At 41.8% G+C, this 24,093-nt stretch overlaps 1 protein-coding gene across 1 annotated transcript; it reads left to right on the top strand.

The window, feature by feature from the left end:
- The first annotated feature begins 13,600 nt into the window (after positions 1-13,600).
- Positions 13,601-23,836, top strand: LOC109997374 (trace amine-associated receptor 1-like). The gene is made up of 3 exons (XM_065960509.1): positions 13,601-13,696; positions 22,841-23,129; positions 23,199-23,836. The coding sequence occupies exons 1-3, from the start codon at positions 13,601-13,603 to the stop codon at positions 23,834-23,836; spliced, it is 1,023 nt and encodes a 340-aa protein (XP_065816581.1).
- Positions 23,837-24,093: the final 257 nt, after the last annotated feature.

Raw genomic sequence — 24,093 nt, 5'->3', positions numbered from 1 at the left:
GCTACTCCCCTCCTTGCAGAATGAAAAGAGGCTGAGTGTACTTGAGCATTTGTTAATCTTTCTAGTTTCTTAAGATCTTCTCTTGAGAGATGATTTTCCTGGAGGAACATGACATTTCCTCCCTCTCTCTTCATCTTTTGTAGCACTTTTTTCCTTTTTATTGGGTTATTTAAGCCATTCACATTTAGTGAAGTTATCTTAATGTCCCCTGACATAACAAGATCATTTTTAATGTTTTGAGTCTCATAAATTCTTTCATATTTGTCTTCCTAACTATGTTCCCAGGCCATATCAAAAAGTAAGCAAAAGTGATAAATTTAAAATAAAATAAAAATAACATACAATTAAATAAAATGACTTCCAATAATGCCACCCCGCTAATTTGGCAGCTTTGTTTGGTTTTCCATGTGTCTTTTGTCACATGGATCCTTGGGTCTATAAGCGGTTGTGACCCTTTGCTTATCAAAATAAAAAAGTGTCTGTTACAACACATAATGAAATACAGCAGCAGTAGGCTTTTATAACTCCTTCCACCTCGGTGCCTCTAATTTCCCTATTTTATTCCTGTATTTTTTTACCTTAAGGCCTAATTTCTGCATCATCAGGAGACATGTTTTTCCATGAGCCAAACTAGTCAAAACAAAAAAGCAATATTAAACTAATTTGATCATACATATACAAGTGAATAATTTCATGTTTGTAAGTTCATTTTAATAAGGTAGAGACAGATTCAACAGTTTAGAACTAATTCTGATAGCACCAATTCTTAAATGCTCTTTTCAGCTAACTCACCCTTGCCCATTATTTTTATTTGTTTGTTGATAATTGATCAAATTGTATTATTGTATTTGTGCTAGTTTCCATTTAAGGCAAATTATACGCTTGTCTAATATTTCAAGTGTCACCCCGTCCCCTTTAAGTCAGGGTGAAGAAAAGAGGTCAGTATCGAAATTAGATTATTTTTCTGACACTAAGAGAATTAAAGAAAATCATCGTTGCTCCTTAATCAGAGCTAATTTATTAGTGTATGTTAGAAGAAAGCAGAAATTCATCATAGTCCCCTGCACATTAGTTTTTAAATAACCAAAAAATCTATTCAGTGAAGTTTATATTTACGACAAGCATTCAGTCAAAGTTTAAACATATGCAAGGGGAAAGAGAAAGTTTCCTGATAAATGAGGGATTAGATGTACCGAGTCATACCAACCAGTACACCGTTAGAAGTTGTCTTCTTTAAACTTAAAACAGTTTTCCATTTTTTTTACTTGTGTCTCCGTCCATGTTCTGCTATCTTGGCTCTGTCCAACACCGTATTTCAGTCTTTACGACATTGTTCGGTTTAAGTAACTTAAAGTAATAGAAAGGCTAGGCTATTTCCTACCTATATCAAAAGCCATTAGTCTAATTGTCCTGAAACTCCTCATGCGCGCTCCTCTCCGCCTTGCGTCTTCGCTGCCGTTTCCCCTTGGATGCATGCATTTTCCAAAAGTCTCCTTCAAGCAGCTTCTCCTCCAAGTCAGCAATGTGAGATCTTGGGATCTGTATATCCAGGGCTTTACCGGCTGCATAGGCGTCTTCATAGATGTCTATTCGGTCTTTTTCAAACACCTTTAGCCTTGCTGGGTAGATTATGTGGGATTTCACCTGTCTTTCCTGTTTTCTGATTCCTGTTTCCTGTTTTCTGATTGGGTGCAGTCGGTTTCGTTCCTGTTGGATTTTAGTAGTGAAATCCTGGTCAAAAAAGATTCTTGTGCCCTGCAGTAGGATTTCTGTTTTCCCCCAAGCCGATCTGAGAACTTGTTGTCTTGTGTCCCAATCAACAAAAGAGACAATAATCGAGCGTGGTCGAGGGCGATTGTTTTCTGTGCGCTTACTTGCGGTGTGCTCGTGAAATTTTCTCTTGAGCTTGTAGTCCCAGTTTGTCCTTAAGCAGGCCTTCCAAAAAGTGGATCATGTCTTCACCCTCTCCTCCTTCCTTCACATTATAGATCCGGATGTTATTTTGTCTTGATTTATTCTCCAAATAATCCAGTTTATTGGTTGTCTCTTTCAACTTCATCATTAGGAAATTATTGATCTCATAAAAAACTGTCTCTTTTTCTTCGCAAAGTGCCAGTCTTTCCTCCACCTCCTAGTGATGTGAAAAGCAGTTCTTTTCAGTGTACTGAATCAGTAGAATCAGTTCAGTAAAGTGATTCGTTCAAAAGATTCGTTCACCGAATCGTTCAGTACTTCTCTGCAGCTCTGCCTGTGAATTTAGAATTTAATAAGCTGAAATACAGCCGAACGTTTAGTTCTGCTCGCGATCGTACTGAGAACAGCCGGTGGTGAATAATAAACCAATGAGCTGAGAATTTAGTTGGATAAAGTTACAGTTTGCAAACTGAAAGCTGCTAAAACAATCACATTTATTTTCCCCGACCGTTCTGTTCAGTACGTTCAGTACACAAATCACTCACTGACTGTCTGACTGAGAGGAAGAGAGAGACTCGGAGGCGGAGCTCTCGTTCAGTTCCTTCACTGAAAGAGAGCTCCGCTCTTCCTCTTAGTTCGTTCAGTGATTCATGTCGGAGCTCTCGTTCAGTTCGTTCAGTGAATGTGAACGAGCGAGATTGCGAGTCACCAGCCTCAGTCATACACACACACACACACTGTACTGACTGAAACACGATCGTTAGTAGATGTTAAAACAGTCAGCTGAGTGAAATTAAGTTGGATATAAAAGCCGTTTGTAAACTGACAGCAGATATAAAAAGCACATACATTTTTGCGACACCTAAATGTTAAATAATATATTTTCTACTTCCTCAATTTTGGAGACATGAGAGGGAGAAGTAGGGGCGGGCTTTAGAGACACAGAGCTCCCGACCGACTCCGTCCTGTTGGTTCAGTCAGTACGTATCACTGACATGAGAGGGAGAGGGAGGGCGGGCTTTGAGCGACTCTTACAGTCTAGAGAGAGAGACACGAGACGGGAGAGAGGAGAGCGCAACTGAAGTTGAGAAATGAACGACTCTTTTCAGTCAGTGATTCAGTTCAGTTCGTTCACCCAGATGATTCGTTCGTTTTGAACGAATCGTTCATGACCGACACGTCACTACCACCTCCTCCATCCATTCTCTGGTGTCTTTTATTTCTCGTTTCACCTCTTTAATATCTTGTTGTAGTTCAGAGAAAGCTTGCTTTGTTTCCGTCCGAAAGTCTTTGAAGTCTTTTCGGAAGTTGTCCAATTTAGAGGTGATTTTTGGAGTAATTGTTCCATCTCGTGTTCTTTGTCTGTGATTTGTTTGTTTGTTTTACCTCGTGATTTCTTTTCCGTCTTCTTCTCTGAAACTGAGATTGCTCCTGAGCGCAAATTCATTCCCTTATGAGGATAGGCCTTTGGTTTTCCCCTTTTCGTTTAGAACATATTATATATTTATCAACTTAGACCGAGGTGATAGGGAGCTCGAAACGCACGCTGCCATCACTTGCGCGCGTCCGCCGTAAATCCCACTAACTAAAGACAATTCAGAGGTATTCTACAGATTAAAAAAAAAAAAAAAAACATGTGGCTCTGTTTTGGGCATGTTGTAACTTTCTTTGAATGAGATTATTGCCTTTTTCTGAAAAGCTGAGAGAAGCTTCTCCTCATTGTTTCTTTTTAAGTGTCTTAAAAACTTTTCTGTCTGAACTTTCTGTCTGTCTCCTCATATCTCAGCTGTGATATTATATTATATTTAAAGCCAGCATCCTAATTATTGAAGCCCAATTGATTAAACATATTGTCTTACTGAAAAGAATAACAAGAAGAAAACAAATAATAAAAAGGGATTGTAAGGGGGAAAGAATGTTTAAATTGTGCTTAAAAAAAGGGAAAGCATTTAAATAAAATGGACTGGTTATAAATGAACCTAATAATGTGACTGTGGCACAAAGTGCCCGTAGTTACAACAATCCCCCACTAGGTGGTAGGCTTTAACAAGGAATTTGTCAGAGGCCCCAGCAGCAGCCCACAGACTGCAAGAGGTCGGAGGTCAGGCTAACTGTAGAGACGTTAACCTGACTCATGCCAGTCCCAGCTCTATTGTGCACTGTAAGAATTTGTAGATGTGTAAAAAAGTGCTTAAAAATGTACAGTTTTATTGGCGGTCAAAATTTAATTTATACCATATGTTATAAACTGAACCCAAAGAAAGGCTAATGTTCTCAATTTTAAAGATAAAAGAAAAATAACAGAAAATAAAGAAAACTGACCACACAGAATATAAAGAATAAATAAATTTTTCTATATAAAAAAATGTGCTAAATCAGTGGAAGACTACAGATGTGTATTCTGTCTGGAATGGACAATCATTTCTGGAATGGGAGTGAACTTGGAGGCTATGGGGTTGTTCAGTTTGGTGAGTAGAGTCTGTTTGAGAAGTTTATTACAGGGGTGTAGATGATGCCGTTGGGAAAGGTGATCTGGCAAGTTTTCTACATTTTCTTTAACTGTTTGAGAAATGAGGCTGGTTCATGTTCTGAAAGGGTGAGGGGTGAGTTTTTGGAGTATGTCTTTCATGTAGTGAAAACTAGCTCAGGGATAATTGTCTACCTGTACGAGCCGGTCTGTGAGTGAAGGGATACTGGAGAGGTTAGAGTCACCGATGATTCGTGTCGTCTACCTCCAGTAACCAGTGATTTTCTCCAAATGTATGTGTGTGTGTGGTTTCTATGTCCTGGTGGAGTAGGAGCTCCAGCTTTTCTTTCATTTCTCCCTTCATCGTCCACCACCTCAGTTCTTATGGTTGCCTCAAATGGCTCTGCCGCAAGCAGCTCTGGCTCCCTCTGCTGGTGGTGTTGAGAGTCTGGAGATGGAGAGGATGATATGTGTGGAATCTTATATTCTTTATACTTTTATGTTTGCTCATTAACTGATCCAATGCATTACACATAGCATTACACATATCACGTATACATGCACCGTGTCCTTATATGACCACTGCAACACACGAACCTTGCACGATACTCACCTCACCACAGGTGTTTTATCTCACGTACACAGACTCAACAACAGCTCCTTATAAGGACTATTTTTTTAAACTCTCAAGGACAAGTTACTGCTACATTCACATATTTATACACTGACCACAAGGTGCTGACACAGATAAAGCTGCACCTGTTTCTTTGATCCTCCTCTGTAAGTTTCGATCACACTATATGCTCAAGTATATAAAGATTGTACGCCCCAAGAGCGGGCAGAGAACTTACTTTGTGTATCCTGTACGCATAGCTGAACTTCTCTCCATGCTGCATGTAATAAACTGGGTGACTTAGCAACTCAACAGTTTCTGAAAGTCTCTTTTATTTACTCTCGTCCCAAGGTTCGGAGGGTTTTCTCTTTCTGCTGATTTTCTGCAGGCCCAGTTCTACCACAATTACATGGCGACGAGGATGGGATTCCTAACATCAACCGGGTAGTTTCCTCCGAAACAACTTCTCCACCCAAATCAACTGAGGAATAGGTAAGTCAAACACCTTTTCTAAAGTTTGACAGTTTAGGGGTGGAGAGTATAGAGTTGTGAGAAGGGAGCTCTAGGTTTGGTAACGGAATCCCTGATAAATTTTGGGTAAAGAACCAGAACTGTGTGAAACTACTCTGACCATCGGACGATAGTGAAAGACTAAAAGAGATCCATAAAATAAGGAAAGCAAAGGTAAATAAAAGAAGAAGAATAAAATCAGGTAAATAAAAGAAGAATAATAAAATCAAGTACCTAAATTTGTATAAAATAGTGGGAACGAATTTATTGAACTAATAAAATCAAGTACCTAAATTTGTATAAAATAGTGGGAACGAATTTATTGAACTAATAAAATCAAGTACCTAAATTTGTATAAAATAGTGGGAACGAATTTATTAAACTAAAAATTCTGGGTTTCATGGGAAACCTCAGAGACGTCTGAGGGAGTACAGTGAAAACAGAATATTAAACTAAAATTCTGGGTTTCATGGGAAACCTCAGAGACGTCTGAGGGAGTACAGTGAAAACAGAAATTAAGCAAAGAATTGCAAAAACAAAGATAAAGTAAAATGGCTATGCTAAAGTGATAAAATAAAACAAACAAATAAAAGGAACAATGGGAAAATCAACCAGTAAACTAAAGCCTGATGGCGAAGGTAATACTCCGGATAGATCAATCTTAATGCAAATGAAAACAGGGTACCCTGACATAGATTGGTTTAAAATATTCAAACGTTGGAACAAAGAAACAGGAAAAGAATGGCCTGTACTGGGCACTTGCGACCCAAAGAAATGCGCAAAAGTGGATAAAATGTTGAAAGAAAAGTGGTGGGGAAAAGATGGCAAAGGAAAAGCAGGACCAAAGAAGAGTGAAGACCTCCATTGGGGGCTTGTGAAAGGTCATGTTGAAAAGAAAGCAGCAGTAAGTAGGGAGAGAACAGCGCTGAAAACAGCGGCTGAAATGTCAGAAAAGGCACAGCAGGAAGGTGAAGCAAACGAGAAACTTAGATTAATGTTACATTCAGTTAATCAGCCAGGAGAGCCAAGCAAACCCCCAAAAAACAGATAAAGCCAAAGTTACAGCTTGGTCTCCGAATAATCCATTTGGTAAAAAGGGCTCAACTGTTAAGTTGTACCCCAGCCTGTTAACAAAAGAAGGCTCTCCCCCTGACTATAGCTCAGATGACGAATTGTACCTGTTTAGAAATACACCACGAGCACCCGCACCCAGACAGGGCAGAAGCGGACAGGCTGCAGCTGCACCGCAGCAACAGGATGAGCGAGCAGAGGGAGGGGGAGATAGCAGTAAGGAGCTTTTGGGCGGATCAGATGAAGAACAAAAAGCACAGAGGCATTCTGAAAGAATTAAACAGCAAAAATTTAAAAAAGAACAAGACAAAAAGGAGCAAGGTCAGAAAGGAGCTAGCGGATCAGGACAGGGAGGCACACACATGCTCGAAGCCCCTTTAAGAATATTTCCAGGAACAAATGGGGATGGGTCTCTTATCACTGCATACCGCCCCTGGACTAAAATGGAATTAAAACAACTGACTGACGATACCCCAGATCCTAAGAAGGACGTGACTCAGACTATAACATATCTAAAGAGACTGTCTGGATGTTTCCATCCCTGTCAGGGTGACTGGTACAGCTTTTGTATGGCGCGTTGGCCTAAGCTCGAGGATAGATGGAAAATACATCTTGATGCACAGAGCGCAGCTGCAAAAGATCAGACAGAAGAAAGGGGCGAACTTATGTTGGAAGAAATAATGAAGGATTTACAGACTAAATTCAAAGTCAACCCAGATTGGGGTAAACTGTCAGGACTACATAAGAGAAAAGAGGAACAGGTAGAAGATTTTGTGACTAGGTTGCAAAACACATTTAAGAAATACTCAGGCTTAACCTCAGAGCAGTTCGCCCCGCTTCTTCCGCGCGCATTCGTTGACGGATTAGAAAGACATTCTAAAGAAGTGATAAAACAAGACCTTGCATGGGAGGTAAAAACTCTAGAACAGTGTGTAGCTATAGCCATATATAGTTATACATATAGTTCTAGCTCAGAGTCTGACACCGATTGTAAAAACAAAAATAAACTAAGACACAGAAATAAGGGAAAGAAAGACAAACGTAAACAACATTCTGGTGCTGTAAAACAAATGATTGTGCAACAGCCTCAGCAGGTTGCCCCTACCCAACCCTCCTCTCTCCCACAGACACAGTTTTTATCTCCAGCTCCCACACAGTGGTCAGTTTATCACCCCTTTCCAGCAGCTCAAGGAACCAACCCCTTTCACAGTCGAGAGCCACCCCAAGGTCAACAGGTAAGACCAGATCAATGTCTGTACTGTGGCCAAAGTGGACATTGGGCCAAAGACTGTAGATTGAAGGCCAGCCAACAAGGGCGTGGCCGAGGAGGAGCCCCAGGTTTAAACAAACCCGCCTACAGAAGTAACTGGGCTCCTCCTAGAGGAGGGGGCGGAGGTAGAGGCATGAATAGACAGCAAATGGGTCCCCCTGGTGGACCATTCCTGCACCCACAATAGGCCAGCGAGGCTCCACACCTAGGCTCACAGGGAAGTAAGCCACCCACACTTACACAAACACTAATTCCCCTTTTATTAGCTCCTCTTTCTGTTTCTCCAGATCCGAAGGCAGTGATGGAAATAAACAGGACCTTAACTGAGATGCTAGTAGACACTGGGGCTACTGTTTCTACCCTAACTCCCTCTGATGCAGCTGCTGCTAATGTTGCACCCACCACAGAAACCCTAAGTACCATAGGAGTGGCTGGAATTACGCAACAAAATTATGTCTCACAACCTGCTGCAGTGTCTTTTCAGGGTCAAAATCTGGAGCACTCTTTTCTACTTATGGGCGACAACTCACCAGTAAGTTTAATGGGAAGAGATTTATTAGGTAAGTTAAAAGCCACTTTGGTATGCCATGCTAATTCTGTTGAATTACAGCTCCCTCCAACTTCCAAGATGTCCATGACAGTTAACCAGCCTGGACTTTTCTACAGCCTAATGTATAATGACTTTCAGTCAGATATTATTATAAGAAGCATGGTGCCTTTTACATTTGATCTATTGCAGGAGTTTCTCTCAGACAGCCCAGACCTCCCTGATGTTTCCTCAGCTTGTGTCCCTCCACACCGCATGCACTGGACTTTGCACGTTGACCCTACAGGACGAGACCTTGAGTATTTCCATCATTTTTCTCCCTTCTTAGGACAGGCCTGTAGTGTTTTTGCGTGCACCATTTTGTTGTGTAAGCAGGGGGGTGCCCTATTGACACATCAATTGGGCCCAGTAGCCTCCAGCTTGTTCCAGCAACCTGACTCCGCCCCACACCTGACTCTCTACACCTGTGAAGGTTACGAGCCTAAAGACTTAGGTCCCATAGCAAAGACCTTACAGACTCTGACTCCAACCATCTCACATTTGTACCAAGGAATGGTGTACTCCCACTATGAGGGCGTGGCATGGACAGTGACAGTAGATGACTCATGGTTAGCTGATGACGAAGATCCTGTATGCACCATTTCACCTTTTAAGACCACTGACATGTCTCACCCTCTTTCTCTGTTCTCAGTTTCTGTTCCTCCTCAGTCCCCTGCCACAGCGGGAGTCCCAGACATTGTGGTCTCAGTACTCTAATGAGTGTGGCCTAATGTTGTCTCACCCTCCTGTGTCAATTCCTGTAAAATCAGGTCCTGCTCCCAGAAAACAGCAGTACCCCCTCTCACAGGCCTCTCTGGAAGGCATTAAGCCTGTCATCGCTACCCTTTTAGACCAAGGAGTTTTGGTGCCGTGTCAGAGCCCCTGTAACACCCCTATTCTACCCGTTAAGAAACCTAACTCCCCTGACTGGCGGTTTGTTCAAGATCTCCGCCTGATTAATGACTATGTGGCTCCCATGACTCCTGTAGTACCCAGCCCCACCACCATCCTAACCTCTATTCCTCCCTCTACTCAGTGGTACTCTGTTGTTGACCTCTGTTCTGCTTTTTTCAGCATCCCTGTCTCCCCAGAGTCCCAGTACCTGTTTGCTTTCACCTACGGTGGGCATCAGTACACGTGGACTCGCCTCCCACAAGGTTTTATTCACAGCCCCACTCTTTTTGCCCGAGCCCTTCTTACAGATCTAGCTGACGTTCAACTCCCTGGAGGCAGTGCCTTGATCCAGTACGTGGACGACCTGTTGGTAGCCAGCCCCACCAAAGAGGCATGCGAAACGGACACAAGAGCTCTGTTGTTGTCATTGGCTGAGAAGGGACACAAGGCCAGTGCCACGAAAGTCCAGCTGGTGCAACAAGACCTGGGCCATGTTCTCAAAGGTAACACCCGCCAAGTCAGTAGTAAACGTGTTTCTGCTGTTTTGAACATTCCAAAACCCCACACCAAGAAGCAGCTGAAGTCGTTCCTAGGCATCCTCGGGTACTCCAGACCATGGATCATGGACTTTGCCCCTCGAGCCAGGCCCCTTCAAGACATGCTCCTGCAGGCAGCTCCTGAGCACCTCCAATGGACGGAGGATGCAGAGACAGCGTTCACTGACTTAAAACAAGCACTTTCACAGGCCCCGGCGCTGGGTCTCCCTGATTACAGCAAACCTTTCCAGCTGTACGTTCACGAACGCAATGGGTTTGCCTCTGGTGTTCTCACTCAACAACATGGCTCTAACAAACGCCCAGTAGGTTACTATTCCACTCGCCTTGACAACACTGAGCTGGGTTTGCCCCCGTGTCTCCGAGCTGTGGCGGCTGCTGCTTTCATGGTAAGAACCGTGTCTGACCTGGTATTGGACTCTCAGTGTAAACTTTATGTTCCCCATGCAGTGAGTGCTCTGCTTACCAGAGCCAGCACACAACACCTTTCCGCAGCCAGACAGAGTCATTATGAATTGTTGCTGCTGTCTATGCCTAATCTTACTATTCACAGATCTCCAACTCTCGATCCCTCTTCTCTCCTTCCTACTGCTGCTGACGGTGAGCCCCATGACTGCCAGGCGACGGTAACAATGACCTACACCATTCGTGAAGATCTCTTTGACACCCCTTTGTCTAACCCTGACCTTACCCTGTTCACTGACGGCAGCTCTTCTAGAAACCTGCAGGGCACCCTTGATTCAGGTTGGGCTGTAGTTTCTCCCACTGGCACCATTCTTACAGGTAAACTTCCAGACCACTTCTCTGCTCAACAGGCGGAGCTAGTGGCTCTCACTCAGGCATGTATCTATGCAAAGAATAAATCTGTTAACATCTACACTGACTCTCGGTATGCTTTAGGTGTCTGCCTTGATTTTGGTAGAATCTGGAGACATCGTGATTTTTTAACATCTGCAGGCACCCCTATTAAAAATGCTTCCCTAGTAGAGGCTCTCCTAAAAGCTCTCCTTCTTCCTTCTAAAGTTGCTATTCTCAAATGTGACGCCCATACATCTTCCAAAGATCCTGTGAGCCTCGGTAACGCAAGAGCTGATACTGCAGCAAAAGCCGCTGCGGTGTCAGGAGCCCTCGCTCCCGTGTTGGCGACCTCAATACTGGTTTCTCCCAGCCCGGATCCCTCCGTCCATGACGTAGCTGCCTTACAGTTAGCTGCCGAACCCTTGGAACGATCTCACTGGCAGACAAAATGTGTTCTTGTAAATAATGTATATTACTCTGTCGACGAGCGCCCGTGTTGCCCTCAGTCGCTCCTCCCCTACCTCTTACAGATTGTTCACGGTGTGGCACACGTGAACAAAGGGGGAAGGAAGCGATAATTAGATGTGTATGGTATGCAAATAATGTATCCCAGGCATGTGCTGATTTTGTACAAAGATGTGCCATTTGTCAACAACACAACGTTGGAAAGACAACAAAAGTGAAACAAGGTGCTCATCCTGCTCCACCAGGACCATTTTCAAATTTACAGATTGATTTTATCCAGATGCCAAAACACGGACGGTTTCAATACGTCCTGGTCATGGTGGACACATTCTCAGGATGGCCCGAAGCTTTTCCTACTGCAAAAGCAGACACAACAGCAGTATCAAAAGCCTTACTCAAAGAGTTCATTCCAAGGTTTGGTATCCCAGTATCCATTAATAGTGAGAGAGGGACTCATTTTACTGGACAAATAGTGCAAGATGTTGTTACAGCACTAGGAATCAAACACCACCTGCACACACCTTACCATCCACAAAGTGCAGGGAAAGTTGAAAGGTTGAACCAGACTCTGAAACTCAAACTAGCTAAAATATGTGCACAGACACAACTTAGCTGGCCGGAGGCTCTTCCTCTGGCCCTGATGAGTATCAGAGCTACTACTAGCAGACGTAATCATTTATCTCCATATGAGGTGATTACAGGACGAGCCATGAGCACCCCAGGATCTCTGGGCACTATGATAGTGCCTCAAGAAATGGCCCTGAGACATGATAGTGTACTAAACTATTGCAAAGCGTTGCACTATGTCTTCTCATCCATTCACAAACAGGTTCGTGAAGGACAACCACAACCCCTGAACGAACCAGGACATCCACTGCAACCAGGTGACTATGTGGCTATAAAGATCCACCAAAGGAAGACTGCACTGCAGCCCCGGTGGACCAAACCTTATCAGGTTCTACTCGTCACAAACACCGCAGTAAAGGTCGAAGGTCGACCTACATGGATCCACGCATCCCACTGTAAGAAGGTAACACCACCTGCTGCAACGGCTGACAAGACTGCATTAGAGCGTTGAGGAATTAGTCGACAGGAGTGTACGACGTGCTCTGCTCCTACAGCAGGCGACATGGCTCCAACTCCAACCCTCCTGCCATTGACTGAGAGGCAGCCACGCGGTCAGAAGAGAGACAGACCCAGACCATGGCATCCTTTTAGAAATCATAAAGGCCTGTGTGGCCTCCGAGGCACGACATGTATCCTCCTAATTTTTGCTAGCATTGTGCTAGCACCTTGGTTATGGTATCAGCTGCAAGAAACTAACACTAAATCTGTAACCACTCCCACTAAACCCTCTCTCACCAACTCTACAGCACCCGATGTTAACACCACCTTTTCTCCACAGCAACAACCACGTGAAAGACGGTATATATCCTCTACCACTGTCTCTTGTTTCACACCTTCTCCCAAACAAACTCATAAGACCATTCCTCAGATTTTCCTTCCTAGAAATCAGACCACCACCGTTGTAATAGATGTAGTAAACTACCAGGTCAAAGACCACAATGGCAAGGGAAACCAAGTAGCAGGCCTCCCTCTCTATATGACTAACGACCAAAAAGACCGATGGTGGACCACGTTAGTAGCCGATCCAGCAGGAAAAGATTGGTCTGGCTACACTAAAACCAAAGATGCTCAAAGACAGCGTAAGCTAATCACCACCTCCGGCCCGACCAATGGCAAATACACCATCACTGTTAACTTACAAGGCAATCGTTCTCTTTTCTCCTCGCCCATACCAGCAAACACCACTCAATGCTGGCTGTTCCTCCTGTGGGGATGGTCGTCCACTAAGGACCCCCATGTGCTAATCTCCATGTGTGAATTTAGCTGTCCGGACAACGCCACCTCCCCAGCCAGGCCTTCTGTATCTCAAACAGCCAGGTCAACGTTTATATCATTTCTGTTTTCACCACTCCTGACAAACCAGATTTCGTTGACCTCCACCAGCGGGTAGCTATAGAAACAGGGTTCACAGAATCAAATACCTGGTTAGATTGGGTTCAGTACACTGCCCTCTCTTTAAATCAGACCAATTGCTATGTATGCACAGTAGCTCGACCTGCTGCAATCGTTGTACCCTGTCCTTGGACTTCAATACCGCCCAACGCCTCCAGCTCTGACAATGGAACAAAAGTAGCATTGTCCAGCATGAACTGCATTGTATCCCTGTTTTTGTCTCCTAGTATTAGCCACGTCAAGGCCGGCTGTCTCAATCTCTCTCGCTCTTATCCGCCTATTTCTGCCATTAATACTCCTCCACTGTTTAATTCTGCTAAAACTACCAATTTGACTTGCTTTGTCAGAAACCAGTCAGATGGTAACGGTAACAGCATAGGCTCTATGGGTTCCTCTCTCTGTAATGTCACGTTCTGGATTAACACCTCCCTGCCTAATCATGGCCATGTTAACTATCACAAAACAGCCCGTGCTGACCTCTGGTGGTGGTGCGGTGGTGGTGTATTGTATCCTATGCTCCCCACCAATTGGACTGGTAGGTGCTCTTTGGTCCAGTTAGCCTCTCCGTTCTTTATCCTGCCTTTAGCCGTAGGTCAGATCCCACATCCAGGTACCACTCTCCATAGATCCAAACGCACAACTATTCCTGGTGGCACATTTGACCCTCACATCTATATAGATGCCATAGGAGTCCCGCGGGGGGTCCCTGACGAATTTAAAGCTCGTGATCAAATAGCTGCAGGATTCGAATCTGTACTGTTCTGGTGGTCCACCACTAATAAGAATGTAGATTGGATAAATTACATCTACTACAACCAGCAAAGGTTCATCAATTACACCCGCGATGCAGTGGCCGGTCTGCATGAACAATTGGATAAAACTAGCCTAATGACCTGGCAAAACCGTTTAGCATTAGATATGTTGTTAGCTGAGAAAGGCGGCGTTTGTAAAATGTTCGGAGACTCCTGCTGCACGTTCATCCCCAACAACACTGCCCCTGACGGTTCAGGGGCACTGCTCTAGCAGGCCTGACCTCCCTTAGTGAAGAAATGGCTGAAAACTCAGGTATAGATAACCCTTTCTCCTCATTGATGAGCAATTTGTTTGGTAAATGGAAAGGTCTAATTATGTCTGTCCTACTTTCAATTGCAGTCATGGCTGCGATTCTCATTCTCTGTGGTTGTTGCTGTATCCCATGTATTAGAGCTCTTATGACTCGCTTGATTGACCGTGCTATTTCACCCCCACATCCTGAAGATGCTGTGCAAAATTTCCCGCTGCTAGCGGTTAATGGTGATGCTAATGACGCTGATGATGAAAATGAAGGCTACCCCGATCTCAGTTTCTTCCCCTTTGATGAGTGATGTGTGAAGGATGTTTTATGTTTTATTTTGTTTTATTGTAGTTTGTTCTAAAAGAACAAAAGGGGGGAATGTGGAATCTTATATTCTTTATACTTTTATGTTTGCTCATTAACTGATCCAATGCATTACACATAGCATTACACATATCACGTATACATGCACCGTGTCCTTATATGACCACTGCAACACACGAACCTTGCACGATACTCACCTCACCACAGGTGTTTTATCTCACGTACACAGACTCAACAACAGCTCCTTATAAGGACTATTTTTTTAAACTCTCAAGGACAAGTTATTGCTACATTCACATATTTATACACTGACCACAAGGTGCTGACACAGATAAAGCTACACCTTTTTCTTTGATCCTCCTCTGTAAGTTTCGATCACACTATATGCTCAAGTATATAAAGATTGTACGCCCCAAGAGCGGGCAGAGAACTTACTTTGTGTATCCTGTACGCATAGCTGAACTTCTCTCCATGCTGCATGTAATAAACTGGGTGACTTAGCAACTCAACAGTTTCTGAAAGTCTCTTTTATTTACTCTCGTCCCAAGGTTCGGAGGGTTTTCTCTTTCTGCTGATTTTCTGCAGGTCCAGTTCTACCACATATGGTAGAGCAACATATATGTCTGTGTGCACTCTGTGCAGTTTGTGTGTGGTGGTTAGAAGGGGGTGACAAGGGGTAGGCAGATGTCCCATCCCGCACAAGCCCCAGATGGTCAAGGGCATTCTCAGGGAGTGGATGGATTTCAGCTTTAACTCCCAGTCTGAGGTTGTATTTGGGCATTGGGGGCTGAGTCGACCTGACGGGTCCCCTTGAGGTCAGGGAGGGAGAGGGAGAAGTTTAGGTTTAGGAAAGGGGGGAGGTGAGATGTTATAGGGTAAATAAAAAAAATATATAACCAAACATGGTCTGGTGGTCTACATAGAACCGGTCCAACATAGTGCACAGACCAGCCATGGGCGTGTGGGTATTGGTGCTTTTCCCTGCATATTTTGCTGTATTTGTCTAATTAAGGTGTCGGCGTAACAATTCAATACCAAACTCAAATGCAAAAGGATAGGCCGGGACACAAACACCAGTTAGTAAGAAGAAGTGATTACAGTAACTTAAATGTTCATAGGCCATACACAGAGAAAAAATTCAACGAGGGCACATCCACCAATCAAAAAATCCAAACCAAGTTCAAAGCGGATAAGCAAACAAGTCTGGAAAGCATGAGCACACAAAGGAGACCATGAAAATATGGCAGAAGGCTGGTGGAAACACAAGGATATATACAGTATAAGGTCAGACTAATTGCAGATGGGGTGTTGGGACAAAAGGGAGGAAACTGAAAAAATGGCAGGAAGTAAGACTAGATATGATACAATAGAATAGAATAGAATTACTTTATTGATCCCAAACTGGGAAATTGTGGAAAAAGCACCAGGATACAAAATAAAACAGAAAGTGAAGACAAATCACATGAACAGGAAATACTGGACTTCCGGAATATAACAGTTGGATGCTCAATTTTAATTTATTGGTTTGTCTTGTTAGTCAGGTCTTTGTCATGGCATCTTTTAGCTCAGATAAATATCCCTTTCATGTCGTCATTTTTGAGCTCAGGCAATTTAAGCCATTTCAGGGATGCCAAAAGTCTTTCCGTCATGGTCTTGATCCTGTCCTATGTCTATTTGGTTGGTTGCATATTTGTATCCTATTTTAGAGAGTTAAGAGTCGTTTTGTGTTTTTTGTTTGTTTGATTTTATACATCATTATGTTTTGTGCACTCATTAATGTGTCTCTTATTTGTCTTTTTATCGGAACCATTTACTTTAGTTCTCGTGCATGTTGATATAACACAGCAGGCTGTAAGTGACTGTGTGACATTTAGCATCTAGCCCCATAGACTGTAAACATTAATGGATGAAGCCTGAGTGACGTCAGCCATCTGTTCCAGCAGGGGGCTCTGTAGGCTCATCGTCAGCCGCAGTCATGCTGGAAAGCCTGTCTCAACGTAACTTTCAATCAACCTAACAACAGACTGAGAGCTGGAGCTGAGGCGAGTTTTAAGCCTCTTGAAGAACCGTTACATCGTGCCCACCTGTGAATCATGTCAGCTACGCGCCTAACTATGGATAACTTTTTTCTTTTTCAAAATTAAATGGAGCCGTTTAAAAAAAAATACATTACAGCTTGTTAGCGTATTTATCAGAAATCTGCGAGTTTGCATTATTGGTAGCTGGGGGAAAGAATTATTTTCCCCCACGGGACACCGCTAACTATAACACAACCCTGACTGTATCTTTCTTTATTTGTCAGCGGTTGTCAGGAGATTTAAACGTGTGTCGTGTTGAAGAGATGGTGAACAGTGTTCTTTGTGGCCGTTACTTTCTTGAGCTCTTTTTTCCCTCCAGGCCTCCTTTTGTGAGACTTTTAATTCTATTTTAAATAAGCATGCCCCCCTTAAGAGACTAAGGGTAAAAAATAGATCAAACCCCTGGTTATCAAATTTGCTATACAACAGAGACAAAGCATGGCAATGAGCCAGAGAGACTAACTCAGTGAGTGACTGGCAGCTTTTTCGAAAGCTCAGAAACGAATGCTCTGGGTTAATAAAGAAAGCAAAATCAAATGACTTCATCACCTCACTAACTAACAATGAAACAACCCCTCACAATTTTGGAAAACAGTGAACTCGCTGAAATCCAACTCAGTTTCATCCCTTCCTCAGTACATTGTCACTAAAAATTGACTTGTTTCTGACCATCAAGCAATGGCTTATAACTTTAATCAGAATTTCACTGATGTAGGAAATTCTTTTGTGGATGCAAATATAGCTGGATGTCTCAATGAACAGCCTCAAGATGACTGCTTAAGGCGGAATGTTAGAGCCCTTTTTTCCTTTTGGGAATTTACAGAGGAAGAGGTACTAACCTCATTACTTACTATAAATACTAAGAAATACATGGGGGAGGATCAACTTGAACCGCTTATCATTGGACTGGCCACCTCGTTTATTGTGAAACCATTGACATATATTTTTAATTTATCCCTTTCAACTGGGATGATTCCCAAAATTTGGAAAGCAGCACATGTCTTACCACTATTCAAAGGGGGGATCCAAGTGATTTTAACAACTACCGTCCCATCTCTAAACTTTCTTGCTTGGCGAAGGTCTTTGATAAATCAGCAACTGCGTGATTTCATAAATTAAAATAACATTCTTACTCCCCATCAATCAGGATTCCGACTGGGCCATGGTACAATATCGGCAGCAACCCTTGTAATAAATGATATAATTAACTCAATTAATAATGGTCAAAAATGTGCAGCCCTCTTCATTGACTTGTCCAAGGTGTTTGATACAGTCGACCACCCTATTTTGTTAAGCAGACTGTCATCTTTTGGATTTGATGAGACTGCACTGAACTGGTTCCACAATTACTCGAACCCAAGCAATAGTTGTGGATAATGTAAAGTCCCCCTTCATGGAGGTCAACAAAGAAGTACCTCAGGAATCTATCCTTGGACCAATTCTGTTTACAATGTATATAAATATCATTGCAGAAAATATTGAAAACTGTAAAATTCACCTGTATGCTGACGATGCAATATTATATGCCATTGCGCCCTCCAATAATCAAGCCCTTTCATTGCTACAGACCGATTTTAACTCTTTCCAGCAAATTCTTGTTCATCTTAAATTGAAACTGAACCCCGAAAAAACTAAATATACGATCTTCTCAAGACCGTTGAACCCATTAATGCCACATTGTCAACAGTAGACAATGTAAACATTGAGTGTGTTCAACAGTTTAAATATTTAGGTATCTGGTTAGATCATGATTTGTCGTGTAGGTCTCACATTTCTTGTTTATCTGGAAAAATACAAAACTGCCCGTTTTGGAATATGGAGACACACTCTACATGCACACATCTGCTTCTGTCTTGAAGCCTTTAGATGCCTTATACCACAGTGCTCTTCGCTTTATTACAGGCGACAGATTTCGAACTCATCATTATGACCTTTATCGTTCTGTAGGCTGGTCCTCGTTGGGTCAACGAAGAAAGCAGCACAGTATTTTACCTTCTTATTGCTGTTATCTTTTTATTTATTTTTTTCAGCTCTTTTAGTTTCTTACATATTTTTAAATCTTTGGTCCTCTTGGTCTCAGCTCTTGTTGTTAGGTTCTTGTGTTTCCTGGGTTCTTATAATGGTTCTTGTGATGGTCGGGTTATATACAGTATGTCTGTGTTTGGGTTAGTTTGCTTTGTTCTTGCTTTTGCTGTTTGTCAAAGCACTTTGTAAACCTGTGTTTTTAAAAGGTGCGATATAAATAAAGTTATTATTATTATTATTATTATTATTTTGTGTATTTACAAGGCACTCATAGGTAAACTCCCTTCTTACCTTACTACTCTCCTGTCTATAAACATATCGAGCCATTCGACAAGGTCTCAAAACTGGATAACTTTGAAAACACAGAGGTTTAGAACTGAATGGGGAAAGACTGCCTTTAGTGTTGCTGCACCAGTTATGTGGAATGACCTTCAGAGGATAGCTAAGTTGCCCTCTCTTGTTTCATACAGCGTTTTTAAAGACCTTGTGTCCAAACTACCTCAGAAAAGAAATTGCAACTGTTTCACAAAGTGAATTCATGGACATGGTTTACATGTGTGAATATGTGTTTTAGTGTCTAGATGCTATTATTGTTAACTGTTAATATGTTTATATTTGTGCGGTTTCTATTTTTGTATTGCTGAAGGGCACTCCTAGAAAAGAGACTTCAATCTCAGTGGGTCCTCCCTGCTAAAATAAAGGATAAATTAAAAAATTAAAAAAAGCCAGTCACATGTCTGAGAGCTATGAATTGTTCCCATCTTCTCCAAATTTGTCTATTAATTCATGAAGATGTTATGCTGGCCACCATCAACCACCGCCTGACGCCTAGCCTCCACCATCGGGCTGTGACGTCCCAACCACCCGACGCCCAGCCAAAACCACTGGACTGTGTCGTCCCAACAACAACCGTCCTCATTCATGCACGGCCTGCTCCGACCTCCACCTCAGCAGCAAGGAAGTGTAGACAACAGGAACGCAAGGAATACATAGGAGAAATCCTTCCTGCGTATTATCCCATATGCTCTTTTGTAAAGCACCTCAGGATAGCGCTTCTCATGAATTGGCGCTTTACAAATAATGATTGATTAATTGATTGACTGAAAAAAATCTGATACCGATTTATTGGCCGATATATTTTTTAGATCTATGTTCGATCAGAAGAGGCAGGTATAGATATAAACATTTATTGTATTGATCCCTCAATAGCAGTTATCACACACTTTCAGAAAAGATATATGATGAAGATGGTCACTGAACAGGAAAGAAACTGAGGATGTATGTGTATCAACTCTGGACACTCTGGAGAGTGATAACACAACATGTGGAATTTATGGGGATGTTGCCTAATGTAGTAAAATGTTTGTTTTAAAAGAGGTATGGAAAACTGTTTGGATATGTATGTAGTCATAACCCCTTTATCATGATTCACCATATAATCTTTGATCATCAAAATCTAGTTTAGTCATCCTTTAGTCCAAGTGAAACTTTTTCCAAGTGTTTCCGATTGTGTTTTTGGATCTATTGACCTGGCACAAATATGTTTTTCCATAAAAGAACACAGGTAGAGTCATCGCTTGTGAAAATAATGAGTTCCCTGGTTGATGGTGCACTAGTGTACAGCCAGCGGTAATGAGCTCCCTGTACTTGGAGGTGTGAGAAGTGAGGAGAGGAGGCTGACTGCCTGAGTCCCCACCACACCATCGTTCACACCTCTTACTGATGTTTATGTCACGCTGATTATTACATCAGACACACACTACAACTTTTGATCATAACAAACTGTTTCCAGAACACTCAACAAAAGTTTGCAGACAATAAGAAATAGCATGATGTGTCATTGTAAAGCAACTTTTGGCCTTTTCTTTGTGCAGCTTGTGTGACTTCTTCAAATGTTTTGGAGAAACATAGAACTGATATGGACTGGTGAACAGTGGAAGCTTTGGATCAAATGTTTTAGATGCACATGTTTGGATCGACAATGTATAATTCACATACTAACCACATTAACATGGATCCTAATATTCCATGAAAAATCATAACCCTATCTAAAACCTTATGAGTGAATAATAATAACTCAAAGTCATCCTAAGGTGAGACACAGCAGGCAAAAATATAAATGTTTTATGCATTGGTCAATTTTTTAGATTTTGGGCTAGTTCACTCCCTGAATATTTCAAACTACCATAAAGCAAATATCCAAATTATACATTTATGTGTATACTTTAATAAATTTTTGTCTGATCGCGGCGTAATGCCCGTCATGACTGATATCTCTGCAAAGCTCTCTCTCCTGCACAACGCTATGTAACCCAAATAAGGACACTTCCTTTCTACCACCAATGAAAAGTGAAAGTTCAAAGGGGGGTTTAACACTAAGAATGTAATCTCATTGGCTTGTGTTGGTATCTGATAACGTGATTTGTTCAGACGCATCACGTGGTATGCTTTGACACTTCCTTGTTTAGCTTTCCGCGGCACCTTTGAGGAAGGAATGAAAATATCTAGCCCAACCAAGAATACATGTTCAATCTGTTAAAGAGTTGTTAATTTATCTTACAGTCTGCTGAATAAAAAACTATGGAGGTCAATTGTATTAACTCTATTAGACCGACACCTTCCGGCTTACAGCCTTCTGAGGAGGACCCTGATGAAGGCCACAAGCAGCATCGGTCTAAGAGAGTTAATACAATTGATCTTCATACTACAAGTGTTGCTGGAGTATTTTAACCTTTTCAAGTCTATCACTCTCCGTGCACCTTGGTAGTCGGTGAAGTTGTGCCAGAAAACCATACTCTGCTTCTCCAATAAAAATAAAAATTGGAACATTATAACAATAAAAAATATTTGTTCACATAATAAACTTGGTGAGGCTGAGATGCCTTTCTCCTGCTGTGGCCAGCAAAATGTTTCTGTTTAATTGTTCAATATATTACAAATATTTTCTGTGCTTTACCTTTCTGTCAACAACAACCATGTTCATATGAATGCCTGGCACTTATATAATTATATCTTTATGACATAGAAGACAGTGGATAGAGTTGGAAATCAGGGAGAGTGAGTAAGTAGGGAATGGCATGCTGCCGGGGAGCCACAGGTTGGATTTAAACCAAAGCTGCCTGCTTTGGGGACTGTAGCCTATGTACATGGGGCCTACATGAGGACATACAAACTGATCACCGCCCCTGCAATGATCACTTATAAAGACCATTATATAAAACAAAGGGAAGTGAGTCACTGATGCACCCAAGGATAAGATAAATTTATATTTAAAATAGAAACAACTAACCAATGGGGACAGGGGGGGCATCTCTCTCCTATGTTTTCAATTTAGTTTTAAGTACCAATTTCAAACCCTACATGTCAGAGTTACATATTGCCCCTTTAAATGACAATCTGCACTATCTCTTAAGTAAGCCATAATTCTCTTCACTGACTGACTGGAGAGGTTGGACTGGTCGGGTAGCAACTTGTTATAGGTTTTAATCAGAATCCAAACAACATTTTATGATTGTTAAACACATACACATGGGGCTGACATCAAGTCCAGTTTGTCTTTGGCCGTCTGAGCCACTAGTCCAAGAAAAGTGACTCCTGTCGGCCATTTGTAAAACTCCCAGCCAAACATTGAAAAAGTTTTAAACTTTAAGCTAAGAACCCATTGTTGAATTGTGAAGGGACATTCACTACCTGCTGTATCTCTTTTTCTGTCTGCTGGGACAGATTGTCCAACCTCCATCTCTGAAGGTCTTTTATTTAAACTCTGACTTTACTGGCCACAGAGGCAGAGCTCATTTGGTACAAAAAAAGCTGACCTCATGTGGCAGACTGTGCTCTGCTGGCCACTGTCCTACTAACTGTGGAAGGTAAGTGTAGGATTTGTATGTATGTATTTGTACAGTATGTAAACTTGCCAATGCTCATATTTCTTATTTCTTTATGAAGATGAAATTAATGTCTGGAAATATTTGTTTTTGTAATTGAGCAGACTGTCTATTATCTATGGGGTAGACCTAATGAAACCTAATGTTTTACAGTAGTTCTAAGCTGTGTGCAGAATCATGAACCAAAAGAAATAGACAGCTGAGACCTGATTTTAATATTCACTGATTTTAAGCCAAACTGTATTCCTATGACTCTTTTTTTAAACAAAATCCATTACTATTTTGTCCAAAATTTCTTGTTTCCTTTCAAACAGATGGAGCCAGAACGCTGCTTTGAGTCCAGAAACACTTCATGTTTGAAGTCAAGTTATCCCATACCCCTACGTGTTACCCTCTACATCATTTTAGGGGTCATAATCATCCTAACAGTGTGTGGAAACCTTTTGGTCACTTTCTCAGTGGCTTATTTTAAGCAGCTCCATACTCCAACAAATTACCTGATTTTCTCTCTGGCTGTGTCTGACCTGCTTTTAGGGATAATAGTCATGTTCCCTTTTATGATTCAAACAATTGAGTCTTGTTGGTATTTTGGGGACTTCTTCTGTAATATCTGTATGAGTTCGGTTTACACATTGGTTTCAGCATCAATTCTCAATCTTTCCTTCATATCAGTTGACCGATACTACGCTGTTTGCCAACCTCTGCTTTACAGCCGAAAAATATCTGTGAATGTTGTGTTGATCATGATCCTGATCTGTTGGAGTTTTTCAGTTATTTTAGGTTTTGGAATGATTTTTCTGAAGTTAAATATTTTGGGTGTTGAAGAGTTTTATTATAACCATGTTGTATGTGAAGGAGGATGTGTTATGATTCAGAGTAAATTGTCTAGTACTGTCTCCTCAGTGATTTCTTTTTACTTGCCCGCAATAATAATGCTCTGCGTTTACCTTAAGATTTTCCTTGTGGCACAGACACAGTTTCGCAGCATACAAAATGCAGGATGTGTGAACTCAGTAAAAAAGTCAAACACAAGCCAGACAAAGGCCACTAAAACCCTGGCTATTGTAATGGGGGTTTTTCTGTGCTTTTCGACTCCATTTTTTGTCTGTAACATCATCGATCCTTTTATTAGTCACTCAACACCGCCAACATTTATTGTAACACTTGTATGGTTGGGATTCTTGAATTCTACTGTGAACCCTATGATATATGCATTCTTTTATAGTTGGTTCAGAAAGGCTTTTAAATTATTAACCTCAGGTAACGTCTTTCAATCTGACATTTCTGATACAACACTTTTCACTGAATAAACTGATGACAATTTAACAATCTGGGAATTCAGTTTTTATTTTTACAAGCAAAATGTTTATGAAATTGTTGTAAATGTGCCTTTTGAATCAAATAGATTTGCTAATGGATCTTTTGGAAACAACTCGGACCACCACTGATTTAGTTGGTTGACCAGAATGCAGTGGATCTTTCTGCTGGGATTCCTCCAAGAATATGAACAGAAGCTCTGTCATTTTAGCTACTGTCACTTTAGGTGAAACATAGATTTGATTTTTCA

This window comes from Labrus bergylta, chromosome 11, assembly GCF_963930695.1.
Source record: "Labrus bergylta chromosome 11, fLabBer1.1, whole genome shotgun sequence".
NCBI classification, from domain to species: Eukaryota; Metazoa; Chordata; class Actinopteri; order Labriformes; family Labridae; genus Labrus; species Labrus bergylta.
The sequence above is the reverse complement of the archived record's forward strand: the minus strand, read 5'-3'. Positions and strand labels throughout refer to the sequence as shown.